The 11,941-nt window shown below is 44.5% G+C and overlaps 1 protein-coding gene and 1 long non-coding RNA gene across 3 annotated transcripts in view; one reads left to right on the forward strand and one right to left on the reverse strand.

Moving 5' to 3' along the window:
- The window catches only part of LOC112551900, a 2,142-nt gene extending 1,368 nt beyond the window's left edge, over window positions 1-774 (reverse strand). Inside the window, exons 1-2 of the long non-coding RNA XR_003096239.1 lie at window positions 411-774; window positions 30-188 (exon numbers count right to left, since the gene is read on the reverse strand). This is a non-coding gene — a long non-coding RNA (uncharacterized LOC112551900). The remainder of the gene's footprint in view (window positions 1-29; window positions 189-410) is intronic.
- PRR16 (proline rich 16) overlaps window positions 39-11,941 on the forward strand; it is a 317,291-nt gene continuing 305,388 nt past the window's right edge. Inside the window, exon 1 of one of the 2 annotated variants that reach the window (XM_006033670.2) lies at window positions 39-239. In XM_006033670.2, coding sequence (XP_006033732.1) covers window positions 69-239 — 171 coding nt within the window. In that variant the 5' untranslated portion in view covers window positions 39-68. The remainder of the gene's footprint in view (window positions 240-11,941) is intronic. The other variant, XM_014524716.2, reaches the window with a different exon arrangement.

The following is an 11,941-nucleotide window of genomic DNA, read 5'->3' on the forward strand; positions in this document are numbered from 1 at the left end:
CGGGGCCCGGGGCGCCCTGCGCGCCTGACCTGCCTCGCCCGCCGCCGTCCCGGCCTCGGCCCCGCAGCATGTCCGCCAAGTCCAAGGGGACCACCTCCTCCTCGTCCTCCTCCTCCTCGCCCGGCGCGGGGCAGCCCGCCGCCGCCAAGACCAAGGTGAAGGAGCAGATCAAGATCATCGTGGAGGACCTGGAATTAGTCCTGGGGGACCTCAAAGACGTGGCCAAGGAGCTCAAGGAGGTGAGAGCTGGGGGGGCGGGGGGCAGGACCCCCCGCTTCCACCCCACGACCCTCCTGCCCCGGGCGAGGGCAGCCCCGACAAGTGCTTGCCGGGCCGGGCCGGGCCGGGCACGGGGGGATCAACTAGTGTCTCCGCCGCGCGGGAGGGAGGGAGGGAGAAGCCCCACGCACCGTCTCGCTTGGATGTGCCGGGCTCCCCGCAGGCTGCGGCTCAGCTCTTCCCCGCGCCTTTCCTGCCGAGGGGGAGACGCAGCCCCTCGCCAAGGACCACCCCCACCCCCGGCTCCCAGGGCACTGCTGCCCCCCCGGGCTTCTCCCTCTGCGGCTGGGATTTCAGGGATCTCGGGGTGTGTGTGGGGGGCGGGGGGACTATTGAGGAACCCCTGCAGCTCCCCCGGGGACCGCTGCACTGGTGGGGGTAGCTCTGCAGAGGGGCAGAGAAAGATCTCCCCCTCCCCAGCTCCAGTCTGACTTTGCCAGTGGAGCTGCCCCCTCTCCGCCTGGCCCGAGAGAGAGGACCGAGGGAGCCCGCACCTACAAGCAGGCGGTGCTGGAGAGAGTGTGTGCGCGCGCGCGCGAGCGGGGGGACACGCGCACATCTGTCGCGGTTTGGGCAGCTGAGCGCTGGCCGAGCCCGCAGGGATCACGAGGCGAGCCCGCTGTCTTGCTGGCCTGCCCCTGCGTGGAAGCCATTGCACTGTCACGGGGCCGGCCAGGGACAGCTCCCGCCGCCTCGTGAGCCGGGGATGGCGCGGGACCCGGGTGCGGCGAAGCGTCGGCAAAGCCCTCCCCCCGATCTCCCTTTCGTGACTGCTCGACAGATGGCTGGCTTTAACGCGCTGCGAAACCCAAGTTCCAAATCTGTGCGCCCGGTGCTCCCTGATCCTTTGGACAAGGTGATCTCCCGAGGTCCCTCCCAAACCTAGTTTTCTGTGATTCTGTGATCTGACATGTGTAGCAGTCTGTGCTTTTGCTCTCCGATAGTATCCCCCCCCCCCCCTTTTAACCACTAAGTTTTATTCAATAGACTTCTGCCACGGGTGGCAGCTTGAAATTCAAGCCTTTCCTTTTCAGAAAGAAGCTAGGCTTTCAGCCTGGGTCTATTCATTAGTCTAGTCCCAAACCCACTTTACAGCATTAAACTGTTCATCACTAACTTGTCAGCATCAGGTGAGATTTTAAATGCAGTGCAGCCTTTTTGGAGAGCGAAAACAGGCACTGTTCAGTACAATTACACCTGGGCCAGCCACAAATCCATGAGGGGAACCTGTCAGTCCTCTACCCCCCCACTCTCCTCCCCAAACACGCGCACACAGTACCAGATCATTTTATGTCTTGCTGGACACTGTGTCTACAGCTTCTCATTTTTTTCAATGTGCCACTGACTGTGTGCTGTATATTTTTGGGGGGGGGGGACAGGAAAAAAAGTGTCTGGTTCTTATTTGAAGAACAAGTCTCTGAACAGTTTTAAAGGGTTTTTTTAGAAAATTGGCTTGTGTGGCACTAGTACATGTTGGTCAGAACCCAGGGAGGCGAGGGCTTCTGTGCCATGAATGTAAATCAATCTGTACATACACATGCTCCTGCTTTCCTCTAGCAAGCAAACAAGATTTCTCCTCCTGGGTTGGTGGTTACTGTTATCATTTACAGTGGCATGTTTTTTTATCTAAGCAAACCTGTCTACTTTGGCTGGCTACATCTGAGAGACACAACTGGGTTTATTTTTACCTGATGGGCAAATGACTTTGGGAATCCTTTTTACCAAGTAGAGGTGGAGTTAAAGGTGTAAATTCTAGTAATATGGGGGTATAACCTGAATAGTAATTGTGCAAGTGTGAAAATGTAAGCACTTCTTTTCATGCCTTTTAATTAAAAGCTCCTAAAGTTATAAGAAGACTTGTGAATAGCAGTTTTGTCTGAATACCTATTTTCTAAAGGGCCATGTGTAATACAATATACAAATAGCTACAAACTGCTGCATTTAAAGAATTGGTTTCATACCCTAAATAAATCCTGTGCTGTAGCTATGTTGAGATGTCTATGGAAGTTGGCTATGTGAATACTTCCACTTGTCCGGCATTTATAATATATACTAAATCCCCACAAGAATTCTCAGCATACCTATGTCATGTATTCTCTTTTGAAACAGGGAGTAACATACTCTAAATCAAGTCTGACTTCGTAGAGTCTCTATATAGTTTGGACTGCTGTGCATTTAGAGGATTTAAACTTCCTGGTTTTTTTTATTTCTGTCATTGGTATTATCATATTTAAAATACTAGTTTTGTAGGCAATTAAAAGGTGAATGTGAGTTCAGGTGTAGTCACACATTCACTTGCAATGGTTGCAATTCATTGGCATGTTATGACGTATTAAAGTTGGTACATTATGCAGTCAAATGGCCACTTGCCACAGTTGCAAATCATGGGATGCTGAAACCTATTAAAGTTAGTATTGGTTAAAATTAGTATGTTAGATAATACTTGCCTGAAAGGGAGCAGTTTTGCAACACCATGATGACTCTCAACATGTACTGACTGGTTGAATGTTTGCTGATGTTTTAACTGCAGTTAATAAGTGTTAGGGTGAGCATATGACACCTCCCATATTAAACACCTTTTACTGTTTTGAAGTGTGGTAAGTATCAAGCCCAGGTACATCAAATTGTTGTAACCCTGGCTAATTCTGCTTGAGTAAAACCTTTTTCTATATGCAGTGTAAATCAAACACAGAATTCTTTTAGAAATGTTTTGGTTTTCTTTCCTCACCATGTATATACTATAGACAAACTTCTGTATCCTGTTACAGTAACTCTTCTGACTGCAAGAGGGTAGATTCTTTTTCAGGAGTGTGATGTTCAGAACATATACCTTATTATAGTCTTCCCTAGGCTTGCTTATATTTTAAAAGAACATTTCCATTGTGATGGTAAGTCAGAACTCTTTTGAACTGTTACAGAGACAGAGGCTATTACATTATGTCGTTTTTTTCTTCCTCAAACATTTGTTTAGTTTTTAATTGTAGCTGCTGGTTGCATGTGTATTCAGTGTGTTCTTGAGTTGAAAGAATCAATGTTTCAGAACGAAACTATCAAAATAATGGGTGTGAAGTGTGTGAAGTTATTAGTCTTTTACCCTGAAGTTATATTTAGTAGGACAATATTCCACCTACTTAACTATTCACATCTGTTCTTTGTCCAAGGAGGTTTTTAATGGTCACTGTAAGAGCTGTATCTTGGAAGGTCAAGGAAGGAGGTGAGGGGGACTAGTTCAGTTATCAAAGCTGGGAACATACACAATGATTGTAATGACTAATAGAGCATCTACCTAAATAGTTCCATATTTACAGAATAATAGTCTTCTGTTTAATCAAGACGAGAGGGAACATCTTGCTTCTATGAGAGTGTTTTATTTTAAACGTTGGTCTAAAAGTAATGCCACAACTCTTTGAAATGACCTCTTAGCCCTCTACTCTCTCTGCAGTTTCTTCCCTATTAAATCAGGGAGCCCGTTACTATGAGTCACCCTTACATCGTATTCTGGGTAATATATTGTATTATCAATGTATTCAGAAAAAGGAAAACTTCTCCTTAACTTAATTTACTTTTACTAAAACCCAGAGCAACAAACCTTGAAGTTATTAACATTTCTTTTAAAAACAGATGGCAAAATTACTGTGTGGCTGAGAACAGATGTTTATTATAGGAGTTCCTGGGGCTCCAAACTTTAAAATTATGCCTATTTTCCCTCATTTATAGGCATGTTTAGGCTAGAGTAACCATAAAAATACTCCAGGCAGTAAGGGGTTGACTGGGAAATTTGTAACGTTACATCCGAGCAAGTACTAAATTTTAGCTGACATATGCCTAGTCCTCCCAAGGGCGCAATTAACTAACTGGAAACTTAAACTCTTATCTTGTTAAACTGAAAGACTAAGGGTGTTTGCTAGCTACAGTATATATTTTATGTTGGAAAAAGGTATTGCTTAAGCCGAACTGTGTGGTTGCTGTTGCTTATAGCAGCTACCAAAAAAGGATAGTCCTTTAATCCAAGTCATTTGAAAATTCACTTGATGATGAAACCTGGACCAAGATATCATGGTTTAGATTTTCATCTGGAACATTGGATGTGGACTCTTCTATAGACCCTCTTTTGGGGAAAAAAAAATATCAGGGAAGCACACTTCTAGTTAGGTGATGTGTGTTCTGAGAAGCCAGGAGACTACAAAAAGTAACTACAATTATGCCCTCTAATTTAAAAGTAATAGATTGTTTCTGTTTTTGTTTGGCAGTAGTGGTTATAGAATAAATATAGCAACTATGACTTCAGGGTGTACGTAAGTTAGTGTGTGAAGTTTCATCTTATATTTGTAATGTCACTGATTTCTTAAAGATTCACTCTCCAAAGTTTCCTGGTACTATCACACAAGTTTGGAATCCCACACTTCATTGCACCAGGGAAATGCTTTGCTGAATCATTTGATTAATGCTTTTATATAGAGAGAAACTTATAATTCAGAACAAATTCCTGAAAATAATTTGAAATATTTGCATAGCATTTAATTGGTAAAAGAAGAGGCTTCAGCCTTTTATTGAAAGGAAACAGCTTTGTAGCTAATGCCAAAGTTCATTGCAATCCAAAATGGACATGCACAATGCACCCAAGTGCTAGCAGAGTAAATACTATTTGGTAACAATGTGAACAGGCTGCTGCATAGGCCATAAATTTTGAACACTTTTCAGTTGACGGTCTTCAAAAGGGATGATTATGTAGTATTTAATGCTGCCTTATATTGAAAGGTCAGAGATGTCCTAATCACCTGAAAATACTGAACTTCAAATTAATAAACCAATAAAGGTCCTGTCTTTCCTAGTTCCATTACATCTACTTCCAAGTCTCCAAAAATTTGTCTTCGGAAAGAATGCATAAATAAGTCTTTCCCTCTTCAAGTAAGTGCAATGTTCAGTTTCTATAAAGTTATCAGATAGGAAACTTGGACATGAATTGAAGAAGAGACAGTGTGCTTCAGGCAATGGCAAAGTTAATAGCTATAGTAAAATAAATGGCCCAATCTGTTACTGATGTGGTTGCACTTCTCACCTAATAAGGCTGGCATTCAGTTGTTTGGGGTGAAATAAGCATGTTTGTGTGGAATATTCCATATTCACCGTCTCTGGGACCTGCCTGGGCAGATATTTTAGCTTCAATGCCACCATCTTCTGTTTTCTGAGCTCACAATTTTTGTGCACAACTGGTACTTTTACCTAAAAGGAAGGCATTGTAGGCAACAACTTGTTGTTTTACTGTGTGGGTAGTTGTAGGCTGTGTCCAGAGAAAGGATTAAAGAGAGAACAGTTAATTCTGTATACGTTTTAGTGATCTGGAGGAAGAAAATCACACTGGAAGTGTTTGAATGGCATTCCAGCATATAGAAGTAATAATTGTTAGGGCTGTGAGAAGCTTCGGTCCCTGATTCGATTTGGCCCGATTCAGTGGCTGAATCTCTGAATCCAAATGGAATCAGAGGACCCCTTAATCTCTCCGAATCGATTTGGAAAGATTATGACAGATTCGGCGATTTGGACATAGACACAGTTTTAAACGTTTTTTCTACATACCTCTAGGTAGCAGGGGCTCTGAACGCTACCGTACTGGGGCGCATGCAGCATCCCACAGAAGCATGGGGAGGCTCTCCAGTGTGCTTGGCAGCAGACATGGAAGTGGACCAGAAGTACTGGTCCATCGGGGAGTGTGCAGGGGGGGCCCCCAACACCCCCCTGGCTCGGTGACTGGTGCCTCCTGGGTCTGGGGGGGGGTACCCGGGGTCCCCCTGTGGCCAATTGCTGAGCTAGGGGGGCAGGGAGGGCCCCCAGCGTGCTCCCTGGCAGACCCAGAAGTACTTCCAGTTCACTTCCGGGTTTGCTGCCCAGTACGCTGGAGAGTGCCCCCATGCTCCTGTGGGATGCTCCATGTGCCCCAGCACCTTAGTGATCACGAGCCATGCTGCTACCTCAGGGTATCTAGAAAAAAACTTTTAAAGCTGTGCCTGTGTCTGAATCGCTGATTCACCAAATTGGCATCAAATCTTCAGATTCAGATTCTGCCGAATCAAATTAGAGATAGTGACCTGAATCAACGAATTGAATTGCTGTCCCCGATTTGGGCCAAATCTGAACCGAATAGGGCCCTTTTCGCACAGCCCTGATAATAAGAGAATTGCCAAAGTGTGTTGCTGGCCCTTGCTTTAGAGGAAGAGTATATGAACTCAGGGCACCTTTGTAGCTCATTTCCTGTCATACCCTTCCAGTCACCATGAGTAGGTTGCATCCCTAACTTTTGTGTTTAATAGCGTCTGATGGACCTATGCAGGGCTGGATTAATGTATAGGCAAACTAGGCACATGCCTAGGGCTCTGAACTTTTCTCCATGGTGGTCGTACAAATGCCCCATCAGCCTCCCTTGCCTTCTGCTGCAGTGCTGCCAAGTTTACTTATAATAAGTGGACTTGTTTTTTTAAAAAAGTTGCTTTGATTTTTAGAGAGTCATGGGTTGTGGTTTTTTGGGCTTTTTGATTTAGAGGTTGCTTATTTGGGGCTTTTCTGTAATATAGCAGTTCCCAAACTGTGGGTCCTGGTTGCAGAAATAAGATGGAGTCGTGGAAGGGCCAGGCTTGGCCAGCACACAGCTTCCAGGCCGGTTGCTGCTGCTGTCTCAGGGACCTGCATGCCTTCACCTGTGTCTGGCTTGCTCTGGGCACCAGGTAGGGGGAGGCAGCTGCAGCTGGGGGGAGTATGGAGACCGTGCCCAGGGTGCAGTGAGTGCACAGAGCTCAGGGGGGCAGGGTGTGGGTGTGAGGGTGGGGTGAGGAGGTGGCTCCCCCCACATTCCCCCTGTGACTCACCACCCCCTCCACCACCACCAGTGGCAGCCCTCAGGGTACTTGTGGCCTGAGCAGGCCTGGGTGTGCACCTCTGGCAAGTGCTGCATGGCGGGAATGTGGCGTGCAGCCCTGCCAACTGCCTCTCTCATGCTGGGCTCTGCACGGTGCACGTACAGCTCTGCAGTACTAGGAAAAGCCCAGAGCTGACTGCCTTCCTCACCTCCCTGCCTGCAGGTCCTGGGAAGCAGAGGGTGGGGAAGGCAGCTGGCTCCAGCTTACACAGCTTCCTCCAGGTAGCACGGAGCTGCATGTAGGCTGTGTGGAGCCCCATGTGAGAGCGGTGGCTGGCGGGGGTGCACTCTTTGCCACCACTGTGCAGCGCTGGCTGGAGCTGCACATTGTGGAATGCTGGCACCTGCATGTGCCACGAGTGCCCTGAGGGATGCTTCTGCAGGTGGAGGGGGCAGTGTGACATGGGGAGGAGGTATGTGGGGGGTATCCACACCCCCCACTCTCCTTCACACCCACATATATTCTCTGACCATACCCTATTGCCCTCCCACCCCCACTCCTCTCTCTTTGAAATGTCTTGAGTTTGTTTTGGGCTTGTTTTTAAAGGCAGTGCCACTCATTTTCTCACACGACTTGGCAACAGTGCTCCACTGGCTTCACCACCCACTGTAGCTGCTTCCTAGTGGTGGTCTGAGCTCTGCTCCCCACAGGCGGAAGTGCTGGGGTAGGGAGGCAGGTCTTGACCGGGCCAAGGGCCCATGAGTTTGTCTGCCTGGGGCCCACTAAAGTGTTAATCCAGCCCTGGACTTCTGTTCCATATACCCCTCTTTCTCTCTCCCTCTCCCTCTCTCTCTCTCTGAAATGGTGAAACTATTGGCCTGCACAACATCCTGTGGCAATGAGTTCCACATGCTAATTAGGCTTTATATAGTGATACTACACGGGGACTTGGTAACAGGTGCTTCTTAATTCCTACTACTGTAACCATTAAGTAGGTGCACACTAAATGAATAGAGAAATAAACCATATTTTCAGATGTATTGCTAAAAGAATGATATGGACTGTGTTGCTACTGTAACCTGAAGCCTTCATGTGTGTTACACTTGTGTAAGCCAGAGATACTCCCTATTCCTTCATTAGGACCAAGCTCTCTTGTGACTAGGTTACATGCTGCAAAATCTACCATTCTCTATAGCAGTACGCTTCTGCTTCAAGTTCTTCCCTGAGTATGAGAGCAGCAATAATCTTTACAGGGACATTTATTTTAAGTGCATGTTGTTTTATAGTCTTTGTATCTTTTGTAGTTAGTTAAATCATAATTTTGCTTGGAGTATATGAAACATTCATACATTAAGTGTTACAGAAATGCAAACACATGGAAGTATTTCACCTTACTATGTTTTGTAGTATCAAGAAGTTGTTATGCAATTCATATGTGGCCCTGAACATCAGGCACACATTTTTCGAGTTATCAGGAATACATTAAATGCTGATGTGGTACTGTGTGAAATCGCTTTGATCCAACTGGAATCAAGCTGCCAAAGTAAGTAACTCCTTTCATACAATATAAAGTTAAAAGAAAGACCTGGCACATACACAGAGCACAAGTTGTTAACATTGAGTGGCCTGACAGAAGAAAGAGCACTGTTGAATTTATGCTAGCTATTTTGTTTTCTAAACAGTTGTCAGCTACATTCGTTCTTTTTATGCAATACTAAGCTACCTGAGAGTACTGTGCATTGTACAGCCATAAGCTAAATAGAGCATGTATAAATTTGGTTTTCATATAAAAATAGTACCGGAACAAGAATGCATATGTCTGTGCTAAAATGTATAGACTTCATGCTGTCTGGGTGCTGCTGACAGTGGCAGAAAAAAACAACAGTAAAGCAAAACTGTGATTCTGTTCCTATTGTCAGTTGAAATTTTGTCTATGTGAGCAAGATTACATTCTAGGTTCTAAGATTGCACAAGGTTTTGTGTATATGGTGTTGTGGATATCTTTTTAAGATTTCAGAAGTTTCATAAAGGAGGCTGTGCATTATGAAAAGGTGTGTAGGTAATATTAAAATAAAAATTGGCGGGGGGCTAGCATTGAAATACTTTTAGCAGGTTTTTTTTTGTTTGTTTGGGTTTTTTTGCTAGTCTCTTCTGAAGAGGGGAAGCTTTTCTAAATTTATAGAATATTGGTGAACATTTTAGTTAAACTTAATAACAAAATGGACAGTGTAAAATCTAATACTGACGGTTTCACTTTTTTGTTTAGTTAAAACAGAACTGTGTTAAAAACATGGTATGTCATGTTGCAACCTTTATTAAGGTTTCAAAAATGAATGGGTTTTAAAGAGCACATCTTGAATTCAGAATTTCATGAATTTAGACTTAAATGTACCCAACAAGCACTTCTAGGCTCCTCCTTACAATATATAAAATAACACTAGAGAGCTAGAAAGTAAAACTAGTTTGAAAAGTGAAGCTAAACAAGCTGGTTTCCTGTTTGAGACAGTGAAGGGTGGAACACAAATCAGCAACATAATTCCTTAGTTTTAGGAATTTAAGACTAGGAGTTCCTAGTCATTGAGGCTAGTTCCCCACTATCACAGGCAATTATGTCATGTTTCATAACCTGAACAAGCTCTTTTTTTACAACTAATCAGAATCTCTGCTCCCACTACTCCTCTTCCAGAATGTCTACCAGTGTCTTGGATGATTAAAAAAACTTCTTCTGAAGTCCACCCTATTTGTTGTAGGTTGACTTTTGGGCCAGCATTGTTCTTTAACCTTGTAAATTACTCTTTTCTCTTACTAGCCTTAACTCCTTGATGTATTAACATAGAGTAATCATAGTCCTCTTAATCTTGATTTTCTTTGGATGAACAGGCCAATGTCTTTCAGTTATGTTTTGAAATATAAGCCTTCTTCCTGTTCTAGTCATTCTGGTATTTATTTTGGAATAGACATTCTTGAATACGATAACAGGAGTTGCATGCAGTTTTTCACAGGAGGTATCACCAGGGCCTTGTACAGTGGTAGTGGGCACATATATGTGTTCCCGATGCCTGCTCTGACATGTTCTAATTAGAATGCGCCAGCAGGCTCAGCATCATGTGTATTCATTCAGCATTCCCGTCTTTCAAAATGTCAGTGGGGGCAGTGTTAACCAAAGCTCATTGAATAAGCTTTAGTTCAAGTGCTTCTGCCACCACTTTGAAGTGAGGGATGCTGAATACACGAGATGTTGCAGGCATTGTTAATTAGAGTGGCTCCTGAGATCTACTTTAATTAAATCACCCCCTTCCCTTCCCTGCAGTGTCCTGGAGCACATGTAAAGATTTCTGTATCTGTACTGGAAACACCTCACCTGATCATTTTGCATTTTGTATTTGTTTGGTTTTTTGTTTGTTCTTTAAATGTCTATTGCATCAATGGCTCATAGTCTAGGTGTTTACGTTCTTTCCAAAATGACACATGAATTGTGTTGAAACAAAAGCTTAATTTAAATATGTTCAACACATCCTAGGGAAATGAACTCACTTCACAAATTGGTAGCGATTCTTAAAAATGATCATCATCATTGCTGTGGGCAAGCCAAGGTAAAGAGTTGTGTTTTACATTTTGTCTTAGCAATTCCAGAACCTGCTGACTAGCAACAGGGATATCTTGCTTTGACAGTTGCACTGGAAAACCACTAAGGGCATTTATAGTTGTTCTCCAGGAGTTGGTTGCATAGGGGCCACTTTAATTAGAGTGACTCCAAGAGCCACTCTAAAGCACCCAGAGGTCACGTGTATCAGTGTCCCTGAATTGAAAAATGGTGGCGGGGGTGCTTTAACCAAAGCTTGTTGAACAAGCTTTAGTTAAAGCGCACCAGCCACCATTTAGCAGCATGGGGATATTGTTGCACATGACACTGGAGTGCGGTAATTACCATGCTCCAGCAGACTCAATTAATTGAGTCTGCTCTGATACACTGTAATTACAGCATCTTGGAGCAGCCTAGCTGCATGTGTATAGGTGCCTTAATATAATTGGAAATGGGTGTTGCCCTGGGGGGGTCAGGCCAACTCTTAGGATCTGAATATTGCGATGTTAGACAGGAGGGTGTGACACAATTGCATATATACAAAACACACACAAATCAATTAGGTACATAAACCCACACACTACCAGCTCAGGCACATACACATCCAAACCAGCATAGGCACATGCATACTTATCACCAATTCAAGCACATACACTATACACCCCAAAAGTTAAACACAGATCACTAAGTCATATATCAGGCACATAATGCCATACACACACACACACACACACACACACACACACACACACTAGCAACTCAGATACACACACATTCAAAATAACCAGTCTAGGTTTCATAGATTTCATAGACAATCTTGAATTTCCCTGACAATCTTCACCCCAGGGTACTCAAGGAGCTGGCAAGCATCATAGCCCAGCCTCTAGCACGGATCTTTGAAAACTCCTGGAGCTCTGGTGTAGTGCCCGAAGACTGGAAGATGGCCAATGTGGTGCCTATCTTCAAGAAAGGGAGGAAAGTGGATCCGGCTAACTATAGGCCCATCAGCCTGACTTCTATCCCGGGGAAGATCTTAGAAAAGTTTATTAAAGAGGCCATCCTTAATGGACCGGCCGACGCCAACATCTTAAGGGATAGCCAGCACGGGTTTGTTGCGGGTAGGTCTTGCTTGACCAATCTCATTTCCTTCTACGACCAGGTGACCTATCACCTGGACAAGGGAGAAGAGATTGATGTCATATATCCTGACTTCAAAAAAGCCTTCGAT

The sequence above is a fragment of the Alligator sinensis genome, unplaced genomic scaffold (assembly GCF_000455745.1).
Source record: "Alligator sinensis unplaced genomic scaffold, ASM45574v1 scaffold582_1, whole genome shotgun sequence".
Classification (NCBI taxonomy): Eukaryota; Metazoa; Chordata; order Crocodylia; family Alligatoridae; genus Alligator; species Alligator sinensis.